The sequence below is a fragment of the Cynoglossus semilaevis genome, chromosome 12, assembly GCF_000523025.1.
Source record: "Cynoglossus semilaevis isolate Cse_v1.0 chromosome 12, Cse_v1.0, whole genome shotgun sequence".
In the NCBI taxonomy this organism is placed as follows: domain Eukaryota; kingdom Metazoa; phylum Chordata; class Actinopteri; order Pleuronectiformes; family Cynoglossidae; genus Cynoglossus; species Cynoglossus semilaevis.
The window spans coordinates 16,487,581-16,510,162 of record NC_024318.1 but is presented as its reverse complement, the minus strand read 5'-3'; the positions used below and the strand labels follow the sequence as shown (position 1 = coordinate 16,510,162).

Here is a 22,582-nt window from a genome sequence, read left to right as displayed (position 1 = left end):
GACCCCCATTTATTATACATAAACAAATAAGCAAGGATTACAAAATGCAATACACTGTAATGAAGGGAAGGACGACCCAGTGCTAAGATTCCTCACCGGTCACACTGTAGAACCCAGCTACAAATTCAGCCTTCGTCCAAAATTCCATACCATAGTAGTTTACGCTACATCAGGAAAATTAACTTTACTAAATCATGATGAAAGTTGCATTTTTTAAAAAAGTTCTTACGAAAAGAAAACGTTATATTATCATGTCTAAACTATACAGCAAAAAAAAAAAAAAAAAAAAACAAGACAATTGGACAAAAAAATAAAAACGTTTATAGGGGATACACAGTATTAAAAAATTATATTGACTGTAAATCATGTTGTTTGATGACAATCAAGTTTAAAAATCTGAGATAATTTATCAAATTTAATCACAAACTGTACTTATTGGACTAAATGGCAAGAAAACTCCACGTGCATGTAGGCAACAGTTAAAAAACAGTTAAAATGACATAACAAAAAACACAACAGTTAGACTGTTCATTTATTGGTGATTATAATGTGGGCGTGGCATTCTTAAATCCTGCACATTTCATATTTTTTCCTCGGTCGCCGAGGATTGGGCTGGTGCCATCCTCAAAGGTCAAGTTGACGACTCCAACTGGGATGACAAGAATACAGTTCTGATTAGTGAAGTTAGAAAACGTTAACTACACGAATATAAACAGATGGAAAAATGGACAGAAAACTGAATTATTCAGACTGTCATTAAAAAGTACACACAGACATCTGCAACTCAAATCATTTCTATATTATTATAGCGTCACCACAGAGATGGATGTTAGCCCAACACGATTTATGATTGATTTAAGAAGGACGTACCCAGTTGTGAGAGTAAAGAAAGAAGGAAAGAGCAGCAGCATATGAACGAATAAATGCCGTTAAATATTCGAAAATGTCCATCACTGAAACATCAAAGGTGTAATAGGGTGCCATTTCTGACAGATCATACCTATTGGCGTGCTGATGGCTCTGTCCTCTATAGATTTTCCTGATAGAACTGAAACCAGATAAATGAGAGAAAAACTCATGCCTCTTGGTCGGAAAGAAACACTAAGGTCGAGTGGACAGCAGTTTCGTTTCGAGCAAAACTGCTTTAAATAAACAAACAAAAAAAATAAAAATGTCTCTGCCTTACCTTGAGTATGAGGCTTTAAAGTGTAAGAATAAGGAAAAAGGATTTACCCGTTTTTTCGAAAGAAAACTGCACCGTCCGATTGTGGGACACTTCCTTGGATTTGTACGTACGCCTGATGAAATGCAAGCACAGACGTCGACATCATTTCCAGCATGAAAAACTTTTGAGCCTTACAGTAAAACGATTATTTACAGATATAAAGATTTCCAGATGCGGCTCTTTAATGTTATTTGCGTTTAGCGGGAACCTACCTCTCAGTTTGTGTCAGTCTAGTCGGCAGACCACTTGGACGTGGGGGCTGTGGAGTAGCGAATTTTTCCCGCAGAATGGGCCTGGCCCTTGGTGGCGAGTTCAAGACTATACCCTGTGTGGAGATTGAAAGTCAATGTGTTTTACTGGGGGAGGAACTCAAAAAAATATCGAGGTCTTCAACAGAATAAATATAACACTGTATACAGTTCTTTATTTTTTTAGGGCAGCGATTATCAACATATCGAGGTCTTCAAAAGAATAAATATATCAATTATTTTTTTAGGGCAGCGATTATCAACTGCAAGCCATTCCAGCCCACGACAGAATTCCAAAATAAAATAAGCATAAAATAATAATAAAATAATGTCAGAATTATTATTTTTTTAATTTAATTTTGTTTGAGTGTCTGTCTAGAAAATACTGGCAGTCCGACAAAGTTATTAAAATTCAACTCTATGCTAAGGACTACTGCAGCACTAACCTCTGCTGTAGGGGTCCTAGCCTCTCCAGCAGGGGGGCAGTTTTCTTCCTCCATCTCTCTGTTCTTCTCAGCGTTCTTCAAAGCGAACTCTAACTCCTCTGCCAGCTGCTCGTCGCCCGCGAAAAACTCTTTCACTTCACTGCGGAAGTCCTGCATGATCACCTAAACGAAACAAGCTCATCTTATACTCCAGACGTCACAAAGAAGTGGTCGGGCTGCACTCATGGAACTTGCCTGTAGGGGGCCGGGGGGGTGGGGTGAGTGGTTAGTTCGACTGATTCTATACTCGGCTAGTCTACATGCCACCCCACTTGTGGCCCAGAAAACAGGTAGACGGGTAAACTACCAACGGTTAGTAAGAAGAGTACTAAGAGGTAAACCTAGCCGAGTACAGAAATGTGCAACTATGATAAAGGGTTAACTAGGCGTTATCGCCTTGGCTTCTCTGGGCAATAACCTCTGATCTTATCATCATGAGAATTTTTGAGTTAAATAATTATTGATTATTAATATATATATTGTTGTTGTTATTCTTTTTTGATCGTTCCTGATCATTTAAATTACATATGTCAAACCCGAGACCCACCAAATCTGCCACATCATTTAATGTCTACAGTATTGTTCCAATTGTTTCTGGATGGAAAAAGTAATACAGTGATCAAACTCAAACGTGGCGAGTAATTCTTGAACTGCATTTTAAATAATCCACTGATTCCTCATAAAACATAATAAAAGAATTGACTTAAAATGATTTTTGTCTAATATAATATGTTGTCTTACCTGGAGATAGGCCCAAAAGAATTAACTTAAAATAATTTTTGTCCAATATGTTGTCTTACCTGGAGATAGGCCATGAGGTCTTTCATGACAGTTGAGCGTTTTTGTTCTAGAAGACTCTTCAAGTTGGTGATAATGGGCACTGTGTTCTCTATAAATGCCTTTTTCTGGACCTACAAATGATTGTGAGCACAACAAAAAAAGCTCAGTGACATTCATCAGCTGAGCTGAGCTGATTCCAGCTGTAGGCTATCACAGTCTCATTAGCTAACTTTATTAGCGGTGTCCAATAAGTAGATCGCATAATGAGCGCTGGTAGATGTGGTCGACTTAATCAGAGACCTCACCTGGGACACCAACTTCCTCTGAGCCGTCTGAAGGACTGCCCTGGCCATGTTGTACTCGTTCTCTTCTTCCCCCTCCTCTCCTGCTCCGCCTACAGCTGGAGCAGAAATGGCCTGAAGTTTCATCTCCTTCAGGCTCAATATCTTGAATGTCTCAGATAAAATGGCAGCTCCATCTTCATCCAGAGGCAGCTCTTCATCAGCGAAGCATGCTGTGAAAAGAAATGTACTGCAAGTTGAGTGTATTTGTTAAGCAGGTTATAGGTTCTCTTTTATTGATAATCCAAATATATGCTCACCCAAGATGGAGTGGTTTATCTTGTTACTGAGGTTGAAACGCTGAGCGTCTGTGAAGTGCTCCAAGAGGAAGCGGTAAATTTGAAAACGCTTGTCAAGGAATCCGGCTCCTCTCAGGGAGAACTTGAGCTTTTCACTATAGTGCAGTGATAGATTTGAAAGATTACAGAATTTTAGATTATTTAAAATAAATAACCACAGGGGAAGAAAGAAGGGGTGGAAAGACAAGGCATCTTACCTCTCACTCTGGGGGAACTTGTAAGATTTGTGTTTGTCGTAACAGTTTAAGTGGAAAATGCACTCAATGAAGTGCTGGCTGAACATGTCCGGGTTCTTCTTCAGCAGCAGGTGGAGCAGGCAGTATTTACATAGACTGGAGGGAGGGAATTATTGAAGTGAAAAAGTGTGAAAGCAAACTTTTTACTTCATGTACATTTCACAAACAATACCCTGAGATGTGAGAAAATCATTGATATTATGTCAATCAAATTTGAGCAATGCTAACGCTGTGATATATATATATATATATACATATACATACATATACATATATATATATACATATACATACATATACATATATATGTATATGTATATGTGTATATATGTATATGTATGTATGTATATATATATATATTTTAATTTAAAGTAGGATTTACCTTGCAATTGCTGGTTCTGGGTCCACAAGAGCCACCATGAAGCGAAAGAAGAGCGAGCCCTTCCATTTCACAAATTCCTCCTAAAAATGGACATTTACATCTTACTTTATGTCGACAAGAAGCCTTCGAGTTTTAAAAACACTTTGTTTGATATCATTAGTGTTCTCTGAGAAATCATCAGCAAAATGTAGCTTTTTTTTTGGTATGTTTTTAAAGTATTAATTCAGTTCATAAACACCCCAAGACGGTCATCCGTCATATACATCTCAGACACATTCATTTTCGATGATATCAACACACTGACCTGAAGCAGGTTGGTCAACATAATGAGAGCCTGCTCCCGAATGACTGCTTCACTGTCCCGCAAACAGGCGGAGATGTTGGGGACGTAATGATCCACGATTGCAGTGTATCGTACGCACAGATCGCACATGACGATCACCACGTTGTTGCGCACAGCCATCTCCGTACCGACTTCCAACTCCCTCGCAAACACTGGCAAGTACTTCTGGACTAGTTCCTCATGCTGCAGACACAGTTTACCTGGAAACAACATTAAGAGTCCGTGATTTGCGACACAGTGAGAAAACATTCTAGAAATGGTTTGACATTTACAATCAAGTGAAATTGTTATTACTTGACAGTAAACCACTTTATGAGAAATCTGAGATAATGATAGTTAAGGTAAAAGTGTCAAAGTAACAACACTTTAGCACAAAATGCCACTTTATCTTCACACACATTTTGAATTAAAATCGCTCTTAGTAATGTTTAACATATATTTATATCTCCGTAAACATATGAGAAAGTATATGAGTGACATGTTACCTAAAGTGAGGACCCCCTGGGCTCTCACTTTTGTCGGGAGAGCGTTTGCTCTAAATTGGGACAGAGGCTGAGGCAGGCAGTTTGTCCTCGAGGTCTGTCAAAAAAGGAAAAGTAACCAATAAACCAAAGGAACAAATGATACCGATTCTACAGATAAAAACACACAAACAAGGGATATATGGACAAGGTTGTACAAATATTTATTATAAAACAAATGTGCCATGAATGATGCAATAAAAAAAAAGTGGAAGTTGTAATTCTATTAAATTGAGCTCTGTCTATTTTAACATTATTTATCATCGCTCTGTAGCACAGTTGTTGCACAGTCTGAACCCTTTAACCTATTAATATTACAGTATACTGTAATTTTGGAGTTTTTTTTTATCATGGAAGGGTTACATTGAAAGCCACTAATATTACAGTATACTGTAATTTTGGAAAATATTTGATGTGATATCAGTTAATAACTCAAATTAACACTCATCCTCTCAACAGTGTGCAGTTAAGTCTTAAGCCTTTGTACCTTTCAGTTTGTCGGTATTTGTTGTAAGAACGGATTCCACAAGAAGCACTGTTCTTTTCCCCACCCTGGTAGGACATTGCAATGACACCACACCCAGTGTGTGGAGGTGTTTTATCTAAAAGGAAAAAAGTAAATGTGAATTCAAATTTGTCAAACACAAAAAACATGAATAAAAAAAAAAAAAAAAAATCATGTTTTTGTCACATCGTCGGCTTTTCATGGGGACACCAAAAATCCTCACCACGAGATCCTAAAACATCATGATGTTACTATAAAGCTTTTTTGTTGTTGGTAAGCAAGCGGAAAATTTACGTGTCACAGTATCACTGACAGCAGCCAAAGTATTTTTTTTTAATGTAAATTAAAGAGAAAAAAAAAATTAAAACTTAAATATTACTTCCAAAAATCAAAATAATTCATTAGTTCTTACCATTTGCTCTTCATTAAGGTTCTGAGCTCCGTTTTCACTAAGGATGACAGAGGCCAAATAAGCCTCGCAGGCGGCCACCAGTTCGCCTCCATGATCATTCAAAAATGCCTGAAAAATGACCATGAGTTGAAATAATCTCTAATTCACAAAGATTTAGCCAAACATTTAACGTTCGTACTGACTTCTTCTTCAATCATTGACTATTTAATGATGCTTAGTCGAACCATACCTGAGTTTGTTTGATGTCTTCATCGCGACCGAGTTGAAAAAGAGTGTCCACAGCAGCACTGATCACTTCTAGTGACATGTCAAACCTCTTCAGCCGAGACATCAGATCATCTGGAGAACATTTAGAGATTCGAGAGGACGCTGTGTCTGACCAGTAGAACGCCTCAATTATGTCATTAACGTATCACTTACCTATCATCCTCTCTTTGGTGTCTTCATTTAAATGCGCTGCAATGTTCCCAATGACACACAGAATATGACAGCAGACTGTCACATTTATTTCCCGTGAACTATCGAGGAAAGCAAAAAAAAAAAAAATATATAAATGCATCTATTTTATATAACGTTTTTGGATCATGTACTATACCATATGTAGTGTCCCCCACCCCTCACACCTGATCATCCTGTCCCAGGCGTCCACTATCTTTTCCAAGGACGGTCTGGCAGAGAAACTACCAACCTTGGAGAGCAGCAGCCAGGCTCCGCTGGCATGTTCTGCCTCAGTGTGTGAGATGAGGTTGGTGATAAACGATGGCGTGAACTTGTTTTGTTTCGACCAGATGCTGAAAGCCTTGCCTAAATAGTTGCTGGAAATGGCAGAACGATAAAGAATTAAAGCTACAATAAAGTTACAATTTCTCAAACAAAGTTTGTTCAGCTCAGAAAAAGACTATCGGGTTATGTTTCTTTTAAGACAGGGGGTAACACATGAGAGATAGATTTAAGACATAAGCCTGCAAATTGGAGGGTCTTACATAAACACAGCAATACAGATACATCGTTTCAGTAACTCGGGAGAATGCGTTACCAAAGATTTTTGCAGTCTTGACAAAGCAGCACCAGCAGGTCCCAGGCCAGCCTCTGAAAGGTGTCCTGGTGGGACCTAGAAGAGTACGACGTGATTGGATGGAGAAGCATCTGTTCCAGGGCTTCTAAGGCCCGGTCCTGCACTGTGTTTTCGGAGTCCAAAACCACCGGCACCACACCGTGCAACCACGCCTTCTGCACTGCAATATTCAGTGGATTGGCCTGCAGGTCAACATAGTGGCAAAACGTGATTCACACAGATTAACAAATTATTTACTATAGATATCCAAAAAAAAATAAAAAAAATAAAAAAATCAAGCACTATAACTGAACATATTGACACGAAAATTATTGCCAGTATCGGAAGCACTCTTAGACCGGTTTGTGAGCCTGGGAGCTGCAAGGGCTGTGGGACTGGGTAGGTTAAGACTATTGTATTATTGAACTTTGTTTCAATTTTATTTACAATTTATGTAATTTAAAAAACATGTTTACATTAATTGAATGTATTCATTTTATCTTATTTATATATATATATTTTTTACTATTATTTGGTGCAGCTTTTACATATACATTTTTAATTGAAAAAAGGACAATTGTTTTTTTCTGAATGAGAAAAACAATTGAACTGAAGACATTAGCGAAGACTATTGTATTATTGAACTTTTTTGTTTTAAATTTTATTTACAATATATGTAATTTAAAAACATGTTTACATTAATTGAATGTATTCATTTTATCTCATCATTTATATATGTATATATATATATTTTTACTATATAACTATTTTTACTATTATTTGGTGCAGCTTTTACATATACATGTTTGATTTAAAAACAGGACAAAAGTTTTTTTTCCGAATGAGATAAATTGTAATGCCTTAGATGTTGAGCTACGACTTACAGTGAGCAGCTCTCCCATGCACTGTAGGGTCTTCTTCCTAACGGACACGGCTGGGTCTCTGCAACGCTCAGACAACACAAACAAGTTCTCAGAGCTCGCGGGGATCACGTCATGTTTAAGGAGACCCATCAAGGCCTGTTTAAGAAAAAGAGCAGAAACGGGGGAGTCAAGGTCACAACACAAAGCCGCACTTGTGAATGATCAGCTGAAGTTTTGAACTGTCATACAATTTCTATCATCAGTTAACGCTCCCATGAGGTGTTAAGGTTTCATCTTCCGATACCTGCAGTGCTGATTTTCTCACGCTCGTCCTTGAGTCCTTAACTCGCCGGAAGAGAAGAGCCAAGTTCGCTTTTGCTGTAATTTAAAAAAAAAAGAAAAAAAAGAATTAGGATTTGTCAAGCTTACAGTCTGTAAGATTGTAACAAATATCAAACCTCAAGAAAGTATTCTTACAAAACATTCTTACCATCGCTGCCTAAGCTCTCACTTGAGCCGACCTCTACAGTCCTGAAGGTGATAATACGGTAGGTTTTCTGCTTGGCATTAAAACTTCCTGAAACAAAGATATGGTGTTTAAAATACATCAGTTTCTGGAGAAAACATAAGAGAGTAAAAAAAAAAAAGCCAACACTTTTATCACATTTGAGATTTATTAATAAAGGACTATTTGTTTTTTGGTCATTTTAGCACAAATTATTGTTTCATTCAATTCCCATTTTTGTCTCAATATCGAGAACATATTTACTAAATAAAAGAAAAGGTTGTACCTTGCGTATTTTCATCTTCATGCACTGTTGAATTTCCAGCTATCAAGAGAAAAAAGTATGTTAGGTATGGATGCAGTACTGACAAGAAACATGTTCTAAGCTGTACATATTTGTGTACACACGCCTGACTTACTTTCATTGAAAAGGTTGTGGATAGCCTGCGTAACGTTCATTGAAGGGATTTCTAAACATTTGGCCAAAGAGGACAGAGCATGGCCTTGAACTGTGGGGGATTCATCCATCTGTCCACTGAAGAGCAGGCTCTGGATCAGGAGCTTGTGTTGCAGAAATGGGGCCAGTCCTGGGTCCTGACACTCCTCTGGTTTTCTCTCTGGCTCTCCCAGCAGTGCCACTGCCACATCCACAGCAAAAAGTCGACAGGCCATCTAAAGGGGATTATACGCAAATGTTTTGTTTCCCCACTGTTGGCAATTTTTTTCAATGAAAATTCAGCCTGGGGGGTGCTGCAAAAAAGTTTAAGAACCAATGTTGTGGTCGAAGATAACCAAGCCTTCTTTTGGACAGTCTGAGTGCAGGACGAGTAATAATAATAATAAAAATAATACATTTAAGCTATCTCATCAGCCCTAGACACAATGTGCATCTATCCACAAAACAGCTAACATCACCATATCCATGTGATTAGAAAATTAAAACAACCAATGATAAACAAATCCAATGATGAACACATGATGAGGCATGGTAAACATATGGTCACATGAGCAAACAAGTCATAGGGACGAGAATATCTAATGGGAAAAAAAAAAAAGATGTAAATTATAAAATAATTCACCCAATTGTTATCAGGCACTCAATGAGCTACCTTACCTTAGGGTGTCGGCTGAAGTTCAAAAGCCACCGAATGAAGCGACTGTAGTCCGTGTTCGTCATCTCCGATGTCAACATGCTCACAGCCTGGGCTCCGTGGCTGCGAAACTCACTCTTTTCAACCATCTGAATATCCAAAAACACATATATGAGCAGTGTGTGACTGGTCAGTATGGGCAGAGTTGTAGTAAAATATTTCATTCATGAAATTATAAAACACACCTGGACACAAATATGCTGCAACAGGATATGCAGGAAGGGTACGGCTAACTCCTTCAGCTCTTCCACAAGGTAACTGTCCACAGAAATATGAGGAGTAAGAAATGCTGCAAAAACTAAATTTGAAATAAAATGGTTTCAGCGGCTTCAGAATAAAGCCTTTTCCTACACAAACTATAAAGTCATATTAATTTTTTTTAATCTCCTTATTTACAAACCTTATGCTAAGATTATCTATTTAATAAAAAGGCACCTTACCTAACAAAACTTATAGTTTGGTCTCGAGTGGATAAGATGGCCTGGTTGACGACAAGGAGGGTCGGCTTTTTTCGGTTGCCTTTACTCATCATCAGGATCACATATAAAAGTTGGTGGAAAACCCTCCGCAGTGACTGGAATAGAAAGGCATATTTCATAACACTAGGAAATATTATCTAAATTTTCTACTCTAGGTTTATGTTCATTTGCTTTTACCTCTTTCGGATCTCCGTGTTTTGGTGAGCAGAGCAACTGCAGGCCATAGAAGGCCATCTCAGGAACGCACTTCAGCTTGGTGATGTCTCTGTGCAGAGAGCAGACAAATATCCTCCTTTATATCCTCCAGTGATCGTCTTGCTGTAAAGGCAAGCGTTCTACCAACATGTTTTCCACTGTGTTTGACTAAACACGATAGATTAAAAAAAAAGAAAAGAAAAAATACTTACTTCACAGGAGCAAATTCTATCTCCCCAATGACAGGCTCAAAGTACAGCAAATTACTTAAAATCTAGAAAGAAAAATCAAAGTAAATATGTGAGAGGCTAATTTCAGTTATAATGAAATGGGATGCAGGACTGGGTAAATACCCGTGTACAGTTACTGAGGCTCTGCGGTCTGTCTTTGAGTGAAAGTGTCTGCAGGAGTTTGAGGAGACTTTGAAGCAAAAGAAATAAGGCGTCTCTGATCTTCATCAGGTCTGAGCCAGAGAGATGAATCTCCTCTTCTTCTTCCTCGCCTTCCTCTTCCATCTAAGGAGAACCACGAGCCAATTATTAGGTAACATTTTTCATAACTACAGTGTGAATGAGTAAAATATACTGAGTCTGAGTGATTCCTTTCACTGGTACGTACATCTGTAAGGTCTTTCCTCTGAGGTCTGGAGCGTTTGCCATCTGCTTTAGAACTCTTTGAGCCGTCTTTTTTACGTTTTTTTCCTGAGTTCTCAGGCCAACAATGAGAGCTCAAGTCCAAACATGTATCAAACAAAATCTCATGGAAAACCTTGTTGGCAATACTCCCTGAAACAAAAACACACACACACACTCTTTTCTTTTACAAAAACTATAACTATATTTATATCATTATTATTATTATGACATTTCAGTTGCCAGTAGCTCTACATAAACGGTTATAAAGTGTTTCTCACCTGGCATTCCCAGTAACAACAAGTAAAGTGATGCTGCATGCAGGCTGTTCAATCTCTGCTCCACTTTGGCTTTTTTATTTTTTCCAGTAAGGACAAAAAAGGAAAGAGCAGCCACCAAAGACTTGACAGGCACATTGTTCTCCCCCAGGTATGCCCATATATTCTGTAAAACAAAATAATACCTCATGGAGTTTCTGTTCTTGCCAGAAAGAGGAAAAAAACCCAAGCAACAACCAGTTATGTATCAGCAAAGCTTAGAAATGATCTGCACAACACCAAAATACTGCTAAACATGCTAAGCTAACACTGCTAATATAATTTTCCTCTGATTGTCTTCTTTAGAGTTTACTGAGAGGTCAACATCCTAATAGATGCCCTGACAAAATTAACACAATTGTGGGTTTTTAGTGGAGCATCCCGAGTACTGAACAATTGACCTATCCAATAAAAAAAACCTTAAAAAAATAATAACAGTTGTATGTTCCACTGTAAAATAAAATATATTTAATGAAGGATAAAAATAGGTTTTACCTGTGATGCTTCATCCCTGGCTGCAGACTGCTGTAGGCCAGCATACTTAAGAATGCACTTATGGAGGTTTAAGAAGTGCTCTCCTCTGGCTGTCAGTTCTTCATCCAAGTCGACATCAAGTGGTCTTATCTCAGTGAACTCCAAGTCCCAAGCATCATTCACCCACGCTTAAACAACAACAACAAAAACAGTAGTCTGGTGAATATTGTAATCAAGCAGAAAATAAGCAGTGTTTCTTTTATTTTCACTTATTTGCTTTTTTTTTTTAGAACATCATCAAATCTCTTCCATTACCAAACATTGGTATAAAGTTGTCTATCTCAAGGTAAGGACTGCCTTTTCAATTGATGCCACTAGATGGCAATAAACCTAAATCATCTTTGCTTAATAATTGCTGCTCTCAGCAATCTTTTTTAAAATACCGAATACAAAATTTGTGTGAAACAGTTGCAAAATTACATGGCGATGTTTTTATTAAAAGACATAAAAATACAATAAAATGAAACATCCTGATTTCGTTATCAACGTTTAGTATTTCAACATGTGGAACCGTCTGCATCAAAACAAAGTGACTCAAAGTCGACTGGACATTACGATCACAACTGTCACCGCCTCACCATCCTGTTGCAGTAAATAAGTTCAAAACATGTACTCTGTTGCAGTAAATAAGTTCAAAACATGCACTAAATAATCGTTCTAATAGACTGAACATTTATGCACTTATTTTCTATCTACCGTATCATTTATTTATGTCGTTTTGATGTACAATTACAATTTACAAGATATTTTTCCGAGCCATCGACCCCATTTGAATAATAAACATCCCAGATATGTCATGACAATATCCACAAACAGAAGCATACTAAAACCGTTGGCAGTGGTTCGTTTTAATTTATTCTACTACTATGTACTATGCACTACTCTTGTACATGTTTTGTACATATACGAATACGAAACTTCGTACAGACTTTTTCCATCCGTTTGACACGTTTGGCAAATCTTAAACATCATTATCTTTGTCCCGTGAAGTAAAAGTTTGACAACTTATGTTTATGGTATGACAACAAATAACGGCCTCATCGATAAACTTATCGTAAATATGTAGTTATAATATACACGACGTATAAGCTTACCGTCGGTAATTTCACGTAGTTTCAGAAATTGCAGTGCAGATATCAACTCCATTTTGTGTTTGTATCAGCCCGCCAGAAATGTGTATAAGTGCGTGCGCAGCAGGAGAACTCCTCCACGCCTCCGTTCTATACGTCACGCCTACCGGCCAATGGGAAGCTTCTTTTTTGTCAGGATTTGCGAAGGAAACGGGTAACAACGGGTGAACGTCACAAGTCAACTTATGTTGCTAGAATTGTAGTTCTGGTGTTATAATAATAAAATAATAAAAATGTCTATTTTATTTTATTTAAGTAACTGGTGGTATTTGCAGGCTATGTGTCTCCAAACAGGTTACAGTGACCAATGGCCATTCGTTCACCAATGTCCTAGCCTTAAATGTTGTTATAGTGTGGCTAGAGTAGCTATGAGCTACACCAGGTAGGGGCAAACTAAGGCCCGGGGGCCGGCTGCGGCCCGTTCAGCTTTTTATTCCAGCCCTCCAAACATTTCTAAAAAATATAATTTATTTATATTATCATTATACTCCTGCAATACCCACGTTTCCCCAATAGATGGCGTAGAAAAGGATAAAAGCAAAACGTTGCCCACACCTGAGCTACACCAACACATTCTACAGATGAGGTGGTAACAGAGCCACATAATGATGATTAAATGACTAAAACACAACGATGTAATCACTGTAAAAGTCAGCTGTGTTTGTCTGTCTACACCTGGTTGACTGAGGTTAAAAAAGTGCTTTTGCTCCAAATGTAAATATTCCTGCCATAGTGTCAAGTTTCTTTTTGCATGTCCCCATCTGTGTAGGTGAGTTGAACAGCAGTATCTTGTGTGAAAGACTGGCCAGTGCTAAATTAGCATATTCAAATTATGCACGTTAAACTCAACTTTAAACTCAGTTTTTCGACCATCTAGTAGGCAGACATAAATTGAAAGACAACTAAAGGCTAGCCAATTGGGGTTTTTCTCTTCACATTTTTTCTCATTGTGACATTTTAAAAAGGTCTCAGACGTAAATGCTATTCAAACATTGTATATATACATGATGTATATTTATATCTGTACAAACCACTACTATTCAAACATTGTATATATACACATGATGTATATTTTTATCTGTACAAACCACTGTATGAATTGCTGCCACCTAGTGACTGGAGGCTTGTTATCACCTACCATTGGAAGCCCCTCACGCCCCCCCTAGCACATCACCTGCCCCACTATTTGAGAAGAACTGCATTAAATATTTATCTATTGGTGCATTTAGGACAAAGGACAAAATCTTATATCGAGGACCATGCTAATTTGCTAACTAGTCATGAAAATAGCTGGCTCAATCCCGATTACCGTAGCAGTTTATTGTTTGGTGTGGAGTTTGTGTTTGTACTGCGTAACTGACTATTTTAATGTGTCCCTTATTTATTCCCCCCAATAAACTCGCAGATATACATGAATATACGTGTATATATTTATTTATATATGTGTACATAATATATATGTGTATATTAAATATATTAATATATAATTATAATAATAAATATAATATATAAATATATTAATTTATTATAAATTATTATATTAATTTACAGGAAATTATAAAAATGTCCCATTAATAATGGGATACATATTAGGACTCCCATAATCCCAGTCTACAGCAAAGATAATTGTGGAAGATGGAAACATTTGGCTTACAACATAGTATATGTATCCTCTTGTATATGTATCCTGTCCTGCTTTACTACAGTAAACTTGTACAATTAAACTACCTTTACATTTGTCTCCTATACATCCGAGTATTTGACTTTTCCCCTGTGTTTTCTCCAGGAAACCCATGCCCTGGATCTCTGGGCCTCCCACGTCACATCAAGTTTAGGCTTGCTGTAGTACCACTTGCTGAGCAGCTCATCCATCTGCTCCTGTCTCGTTATTCCGTGAAGTTTCTCCTTTTCTGCATCCTCCCACTCCTCGAAACAGTGGCCGGCGATGAACGGGGGAGGAAGGTATACTGACACGTCTTCCCTCATTTCTTCGAAGAACTGCACCACGCATTTGTGAGCAAACTCCCGTGCGTGAAGGACACAGGTTTCATCGAAGAGCTTCTGCTCCACGTCCAGATAGTTGCTCCAGTAACGGGTCTGCATAGAGCTTGCATTGTCGTCCAGAAAGGGCTTAAAGATACGGGCCAGTGCTCCCAGTATGATGAGGAGGAGAAGAATGGACCAGCCAACTGCCTGTTACGGACAAACACACGTCAGTAGACTGCTGCACGCTATAGGCAATCAATAACAAAAGCAAAATATGGTAAAACATATAAACATTTATTTAAAAAAGGAAAAATTAGTGTCCAATACTTGAGAAATTTAATTATTCCCGCAACAAACGCTTATGCGTAGCTGTTTATTACAGACCAGGGTAAACCACACATTTTGATGCAGGGACCAGTACAATCATAACATAATTACCTGTAAATAAAAATTAGTCCAATATTTTTCCCTTTTGTTTTGCTGCAAATAAGTACAAATATATTAGGGAAAAAAAAGTATATTTCATGAAATATTTAACAAAGCATCACTAGCATGCAGTGTTTGTGCATTTTTGCCACTTTTAACATGCATCAAGTGGGCCGTATGAAACCTCCAAGCGGGCTGGTTTTTGCCCAGGAGCCATATATTTGACACCCCTGGGTTAAAGCGTTACTTGTAGTGTTTATTTGAACTTTAGAAAATACACTACTTCATCAGAGTCTCTGATTTTTGGTGGAAATGTTTCGACTCACTTGAGAATAGCAGCGAATATATCGAAAGACCGCCTTGCGGAAGGAGGAGTTCCTAAAGATGAGGTCCTCCTTACAGGGAACTTTGGACATGATGGTCATCACATTCAGATCAGTGTCGTTAGGAAACCCTGAGGAAACACGCAGACTACAGTTGACTTGACTGTATTGCTGTCTGTATTGTGATATGTACTAACTGCAGGGCTTTGTCAATGAACACAAGGTGTGTTAAATACCTGAAAAAAGTGCAGGGTCGACACTCACACTAAAGGCACAGATGAAGATTTTCCCATCCAGCAGTGTGACCAGGATCCATACCATTGGGGCCAGCAGCGCCCTCTGGATCATAGCAGAGAACAAGTACCTAAAAGTAGACATTTTATGATTTTATTGTCATCATCGTCAAGTTTATTTTTATATTGTACATTAGTAGAGTAGATGGCGCTCTGTCATTGGTGGGGAACCCTGTACAAGATCGAATCCCGGTTAGGGCGGTTGGCGCCTTCCAGTGGACTCACCCACTGGGCACACATTTACAGGTATTACTTTACATTTACGGAAAACTTTTATGATGATCTGATGTCAAAATATACTGGGATTCTCAAAAAAAATTATCATTTAAAATACATTTTGTATTTCTACATTTAAACATCAACTTAAAAATGTTATCAAACCACAAGTCTGTGAGAGTGACATTAGGATTTTGCCCAACAACTCAACAATTGCATAGCTGTATTTTAAAATATATTTCTTATTACATATAGGACCATATGAAAATGATATGCAAAAATGTTTTGTAGATACAAACACTGTAATAAAGTGTAGAGAGAGAAAACAAACAAACAAACATGCAATCAGAACGCTGACTCACTTGACCACAACGGGATTCTTCGATCGGTTGCCCACAGGTCTCATCCACTCGTCCATCATGACGCCTGCATGTCTGTTGATAAGGACTCCGAAGAAGAAGAGGATGACGGGCGGAACGATCATCACTCCCAGTGAGTAGAGTTTGTTGTACTGAGGCAGACACGGGCAGTTAAAGTCGAAGCTGGTGTAAAGCTTCACACTGACCAAGGCCAGGATGATACAGATGCCGTTAGAGATGGACTCCGAATTGGACTGGAAGTACTGCAGGACCAGCTTCAGACGCTCCATGGTTGAAAATCAAAACGATGGTCAAAGTGGACTTAACTTTGAAACACTGCACCTGATCCCACAAAATAAACAAATCATGTTAGGGAGGGGAGAAAAAAAAACAAAAGCTTCGTGCAAACAACCAAGCTCATAGAAAGGGCTGCAGCGAATCAGTGCTGACAAAGAACTGCGCGGCCCCACCCTTCCTCATTGTACTGTAAGATGTTTCAAAGAACAGGAAGCTCCTCACCGGACCTCAAACATATGGCTGATCGGGACATGTACTCTGTAAGATTCCCAGAAAGGACATAGTTATCAAATAAGAGTTAAAATGCTTTTTATTTGAACTTTAAACCACGACAACATATAAACCATGTACAGGAAGGCCTGTCCCTAACGTGTTGAACAATAAACTTTTTTTTTGTTTTGTTTCCAACTATGAACATCAACTTCAAAACTTCTATCGAGCAATAAACTTCTTTGAATTATGAACATCAATCTCCAAAACGAAAAGAATCGTCGTTGAACGAAAAGAGTCTGCAAACAAAACGGCATAACCGGAACGGAATTGCTGGTGCAGATTTGAACTCCTCAGCTGTGTGTGTTTTGGTGCGGCTTTCGTCGTTTCAGTAGAAATGCGTATTTTTCAAGTTTTTCCTCAGATCAATAGCGATGACTATTTGGCATCAACCACTTTGAAAACGCCAACTTTCTCTCTCTTCAAGCTCCCCTTGTCTTTGTCTGGAAGTGGAAATAGAAAAAAAGAACAAAAAAAAATCCCGGTTCAGACACCATGATATATTAAAAATGTATTCATAAAATAGAATATTCATAAACAGAAAGAAACTAACAACAGGCAGGTATGTGCGTTTTACAGCTGCTTTTATTTGTGACTAATTCAAATGGTGGAAATATGTCAAGAAAAATATGTAAAATTAATCAAATGTAATTAAAAATAAATAAAACGTAGAAAAGTATCAAAACTTTACACCTAGAACAACAAAAGTGCCATAACATTTGTTTTGCAAATGCTTTAAACAAATATAGTGCTTTTGTTTTAACAATAGCAATTTCTCAAACCTATCCTGACATTTAAGCATACTCATCAGAACGGCATAAGCAGTGTTAAAGCGCACGGAGCAATGGACTTGGAATGGAAATGATTGTGTTATTTAGCATAATTAGCAATACGTACACTCAAGTGTTTGAGTTATGAGTAGCGGTGTTGGTGTCAGTGAAATTCTACTCACTCAGTAAGTCACTGCGATCCAGCAAGATCTCCAGGTCTTTGTCACTGATCAACTTCCCCTTTGATGCTTTCACCTCCCTAAATGAAACACAAGTTACTTCCCATGTCATACATTTCAAGAGTTTGTGTTAGAAAATATCATTTGACAAAGGTGAACAGGAAAAAAAGTATTTCGTTCCTACTGGGCCACATAACTCATTTTTTGCCGTAACTCACATTCTGTATATCGGTGCCTATGTCGCTCACCTACGTTAACACACTGGAAAAACATCATAATGTAGAAAAAAATAAATACATCATTCTGATTTATATCTGGGAGCCATAATGAAGGGCAAAAAGTTCCCAGAAAAAAACAACACAAATGAAAGAAAGTGAACGCAGCGCAATATAGGGCGTACAACCGGTGAATGGAAACATGGCCGCATTCCCTCGCCAACTAGTTCCTGTGCAAAATTAGTTTTTAGTAAAAATTTTGTATTTTTTTTTGGCTCATAAATGCAAGGAAATATTTTTTATACTTTACATTATAAAAATGATCTAAAATGTCATCCTGCTAATTATCGCATCTTTTTTTCAATGCATGCACTTCTCCAGACTATACTGTAGGTCATAGGCAGTGGTTATATAAATGAGGGCAAAGACTTCAACCTATCAAACCATAATCACTGCACGACCCTATGCTTCGGTTTGAACCAAAAGAACCTCCACGAGGGAATAAATCATCTCTTACTTCTCTGGGTCTCTTGATTTAAGCAGATCCATCAGCTCATCCAGATCAATGCAGCTCTTACTTTGGTCAAGCTCTGCTTTCGCACCCTTGAATTTTTCTGGAAACATAAAATATAACAGAAAAAAAAAAATTTATAAACTGCTGGGATTATCTGGAATTACAGTCGTGAGCCTACTCACTCTTGTGAATGACCATTTGTTCAAGCTTTCTTTTGGCTGAAGCCCTCTCCACAATCTTTTGGTCGATGGTATTGGCTGTGACCAAACGGTACACCACGACCGGTTTGGTCTGACCAAGGCGGTGACAGCGATCCTGTGCCTGCAAGTCTGCTTGTGGGTTCTGTAAATAGGAAAAAAAGGGGCGGGGCATAAGAAAGTTTAAGAATGCCATTCTTAAAGACCACAGTACACTGTATTTTATGACGTATTTATACTCGCACACACCCAGTCGCTGTCAAAAATGATGACGGTATCGGCAGCAGTCAGGTTGATTCCGAGGCCTCCCGCTCTGGTGCTGAGCAAGAACAGGAACACTTCGGGATCCTCGGAGAACTTTTTTATCTGGGTAGAAAGACGGACATTATAAAGACTCTCTCAGTCTAACTGTAGACGCAGTTTCACATCAACAGTAGTAAGAGCTTGCTGTAGGTTCTCTGACGAGATTTACGTTTCTTTGGAGACTTCTTTTAGCACCTCAGGGCTGCGGTGTCAAACATGCGGCCCACGGGCCAAAACTGGCCCGCTAGGGTGTTCAGTCTGGCCCGCTTGATACATTATAATACACAAAGCCTATTATGTTCAGGATATTTTTGGTAAAATTACATTTCATTAAATATGAATATTTTAATTAGTGTAAATATTCATAAATTCAACCGAGAAGCTGTAAAATTTGAAGCACAGTTTCAATAGTTTTTTTTCAAAAAACTATTTTTAAAAGTATCCTCCTCAAATGCAAAAATACATAGAAATGTATTAGAAAATAGGAAAGTATTCATTTTTAACCTTCACTTTTCATTGTTGTGGCCTGCTATATCAAAGCAAAAAAGGAAAAAAAACAAACTTTTTTTAGTACTTACATTTTCATCTCTCTCAGCGAAGGACATGCTGCCATCCAGTCGGCTGTACTCGAAACCTCGCAAATAGCAGTAATCCATTAATATGTCCAGGATGGATGTCATCTGGCTGAAGATCAAAACCTGGACAACAGGTAATTACGCAAGTCAGTTATACACAGTACTGGGTTTTAGGTTGGATTAAACAAATGCCCCCTGTTTGTTTGCAGCCTTTGTCTTGCTGAGGTATTAAAGAGCTAATGTTGAGGACCGGGACCGTCTTCAACAACAAACTGGAGATGATCGAACATTCAAGTCGTCCCAATACCTTGTGTCTTGTCACGCCCCGTGTTACCATGGAATAAGATCTGTGACGGTAAAACTATCTACAGCTTTACCTTTGTAGAGCTTGACTGTTGTAGGATAATGACTCTCCTACTTTTGAGCCTCCTACAAAGTCGTTTCTGCTTCAGTTAGCGATCCTGCAATATCCCAAAATTACTCTATTATGTACCGTATTTTCCGCACTATAAGGCGCACTTAAAAGCCTTTAATTTTCTCAGAAATCGACAGTGCGCCTTATAAAAATACCTATTCCTTCTGGTTCCTTCAAAACAACAAATACGGTGACCATCCAGAACAAAAATACCTCACTCTGGAGGGGTGAACAACAACAACAGCGCCCTCCAGTGTCCAACTTAGGTCACTACACATCTCCACAAATATCTGTCCCCTATTGCTGACTGTTTAGTTTCGCTTAATGCGCCTTATAACCCGGTGCGCCTCATGTATGGAAATAGACCCGTTCATTGATATTGCGCCTTATGATCCGAAAAATACGGTACCTATCTATAGTCTACGAGTGGAGCCTCCATCTATGGTGGTGTTATAGATGGTGGGGGTGTCAAACTGATTCGGGATCAGGGGCCACACCACAACCTAATTAGATGTCAAGCAGGCTGGACCAGTACAATCATAACATAATTACATAATTTAATGTAATTTATTTATAATAACTATATATACATATATATATACATATACACATATATATACATATACACATATATATACATATACACATATATATACATATACACATATATATACATATACACATATATATACATATACACATATATATACATATACACATATATATACATATACACATATATATTTTTATATATATTATTTATATATATTTTTTTTTTTTTTTTTTAAATTTTACCTTGTTCCCTCTTTTTTTCAAGGCAGGCAGCAACCTGTCAAGAATTAGAAACTTCCCAGAGCTCTGCACCAGTTGCTCATCAATCTAGGAAAAAAAGAGAGAGCAGAACAGGTAAAAAAAAAAAAAAAAGAATGAAGTGTGAGGGATACCTTAGCAGATGGTTCATTAAAGGTCATACCTTGAACTCCTGTGTGACAGGGTCAATGGGGTACTCCACCAAGTAGGGGTGATTACAGCATCTCTTCAGCAGCATGAGGATATTCTGCAGCTTCAGGTTAATAACAGCATCCAATGGGCTCTGAATGTCCACCACTGCAGAGGATCTGAATGAAGCCAAAATTATAAAGAAGTCACTGAGAGGTGAACGTGTAATTTGGAGGAAAATGTGTATTCAAAGCGGAGAAAATGCCTTTTAGTTAGGCGTGTTTCGATAACCTAAAGTTGACTTATTCAGAGTTGATGTGACTAACCTTTGCTCCATCTCGGTGCGAACTCTTTCTAAATACTTTTCCAGGTCGTATGGTGTGTCCTTTTCAGTTTCTTTGTAATCCACCGGCTTTCGACTGTTACGCTTGGGCCTCCCACTCGACGTTAATGCTACCGGAGCTTCGGACTAGATAAACAAAGACAAGCAACCACTTTAAAAATAACCAAAAAAAAAAAAAAAACTACAACAAAACGTGTTACATATTCTCACATATTTTAAAAATTAGCTAGCTAAAAGACATAATACAAAAGAAATGTATAAAAAATTTGAAAATTCAACAACCCTCGTTTTTTAGTCAAAATCACGCAATTACATAAAAGGAAGAACAAGAGCTAAAACTATGGGATCATTACATGGGATAATTTTCTACGCCATCTATTGGAGAGACGGGGGTATTGCAGGCAAAAAGGCAGAAGTGTAATGATAATATAAATAAATTATATATTTTGAACAAGTTTGTCGGGTGGGATTAAAAAGCTGAACGGTCCGCATCCGGCCCCCGGGCCTTAGTTTGCCCAAGTCTGAACTAGGATGTATGTAGAGAAGACCCCAAAAAAAAAAAACCTGCAGCTTATGTGTGAGCCACAAAATTCGTTGTTCTGTTTGGTACTTGGTACCAAAATACAGTTACTACCTTTCCACACAATCTTAAGAACCAAGACCTGAGAGTGGATCAGCATTTACACAAACAAGATGCAGCAAAGAAAAAAAACAAAAACAAATCAACAACAACAACATTTTTTTTTACCTTTTCCTGCCCGAGCATTTTGGTGATGGTCTTGTTGACCACAGCAGTATAAAAGGCCTCCTGTTTGGCTGTGAGAGGAGCGTAAACGACAATCTCCTTTTTAGGAGGAACCTCCAGGGTTACGTCTGACTTCAGCCTCCTCAACAGAAATGGGGTGAGGATCTAGAAGCAAAGTTTAAAAAAAAAAAAGGAATAACGATCTGAAATCTGTCTGGCATTTTGTTGTCACACGAGTTCGTCAAAATGCACTGCATATCTATCGCTCATAGGTTTACAAACTTGGGAGAATGAATGAATTATCATTCATCTTGGTCATGAGAATGAGGAAAAATGATTTAAAAAAAAATGAAACAATTGGTCAATTCACCTGGTGCAACATGCTTAGGATATTTTGCTCCCGCTCAGCAGCCACGACATTATCAGCCTCGACAAGCGTGTCAATGTCGAACCACGACTCAAAGCTGCACAAGACAAAGCAGAGGTTACCCATTCAATAGTAAACAAAGAGAGAGAGAGAGAGAGAGAGAGAGAGAAAGAGAGGAAGGGGAAGAGAGAGAGAGAAAGAGAGAGAGAGGAA

General features: G+C 38.1%; 3 protein-coding genes across 4 annotated transcripts in view; all 3 read right to left on the bottom strand.

Moving 5' to 3' along the window:
• Positions 1-8: 8 nt before the first annotated feature.
• Positions 9-12,755, bottom strand: LOC103387751 (condensin-2 complex subunit D3-like). Its single transcript, XM_008322513.3, is given in 34 exon segments — positions 9-649; positions 1,001-1,048; positions 1,234-1,298; positions 1,438-1,550; positions 1,920-2,081; positions 2,759-2,869; positions 3,044-3,252; positions 3,340-3,473; positions 3,576-3,710; positions 3,997-4,076; positions 4,301-4,539; positions 4,825-4,892; positions 4,894-4,918; positions 5,348-5,462; positions 5,778-5,885; positions 6,007-6,116; positions 6,198-6,295; positions 6,401-6,592; positions 6,814-7,034; positions 7,716-7,850; positions 7,999-8,072; positions 8,185-8,271; positions 8,486-8,524; positions 8,619-8,871; positions 9,314-9,439; positions 9,536-9,608; positions 9,791-9,924; positions 10,007-10,094; positions 10,237-10,298; positions 10,378-10,539; positions 10,643-10,809; positions 10,938-11,100; positions 11,469-11,635; positions 12,602-12,755. Coding segments are annotated over 34 exon segments (4,122 nt in total). The 5' UTR covers positions 12,654-12,755; the 3' UTR covers positions 9-542.
• A 1,483-nt stretch (positions 12,756-14,238) lies between these two features.
• calhm3 (calcium homeostasis modulator 3) lies at positions 14,239-16,697 on the bottom strand. Its single transcript, XM_008322514.3, has 4 exons — positions 16,244-16,697; positions 15,609-15,736; positions 15,376-15,503; positions 14,239-14,830 (listed from the first exon to the last, which is right to left on the bottom strand). The coding sequence occupies exons 1-4, from the start codon at positions 16,528-16,530 to the stop codon at positions 14,381-14,383; spliced, it is 993 nt and encodes a 330-aa protein (XP_008320736.1). The 5' UTR covers positions 16,531-16,697; the 3' UTR covers positions 14,239-14,380.
• Positions 16,698-16,887: 190 nt separating this feature from the next.
• Positions 16,888-22,582, bottom strand: part of hells (helicase, lymphoid specific) — a 10,417-nt gene continuing 4,722 nt past the window's right edge. The window contains exons 13-24 of one of the 2 annotated variants that reach the window (XR_003051346.1): positions 22,373-22,466; positions 22,006-22,167; positions 21,241-21,383; positions 20,949-21,093; positions 20,771-20,854; positions 19,564-19,683; positions 18,932-19,048; positions 18,668-18,827; positions 18,489-18,585; positions 17,760-17,836; positions 17,008-17,250; positions 16,934-16,958 (exon numbers count right to left, since the gene is read on the bottom strand). Coding sequence is in view for 1 of the 2 variants with exons in the window: in XM_008322515.3 (XP_008320737.2) it covers positions 17,186-17,250; positions 17,760-17,836; positions 18,489-18,585; positions 18,668-18,827; positions 18,932-19,048; positions 19,564-19,683; positions 20,771-20,854; positions 20,949-21,093; positions 21,241-21,383; positions 22,006-22,167; positions 22,373-22,466 (1,264 nt within the window). In the remaining variant the exon portion in view is untranslated. Of the gene's footprint in view, positions 17,251-17,759; positions 17,837-18,488; positions 18,586-18,667; positions 18,828-18,931; positions 19,049-19,563; positions 19,684-20,770; positions 20,855-20,948; positions 21,094-21,240; positions 21,384-22,005; positions 22,168-22,372; positions 22,467-22,582 lie in introns of both variants that reach the window. The other variant, XM_008322515.3, reaches the window with a different exon arrangement.

Excerpts from the sequence above, each read along its gene's own strand:
- calhm3 (XM_008322514.3), bottom strand. The coding sequence starts at position 16,530 with ATGGAGCGTCTGAAGCTGGTCCTGCAGTACTTCCAGTCCAATTCGGAG. Across the intron at positions 15,504-15,608 it reads CGACCCTGCACTTTTTTCAG|GGTTTCCTAACGACACTGAT; the intron begins GTATTTAACACA and ends GTGTTTCCTCAG. Across the intron at positions 14,831-15,375 it reads ATATTCGCTGCTATTCTCAA|GCAGTTGGCTGGTCCATTCT; the intron begins GTGAGTCGAAAC and ends TGTCCGTAACAG.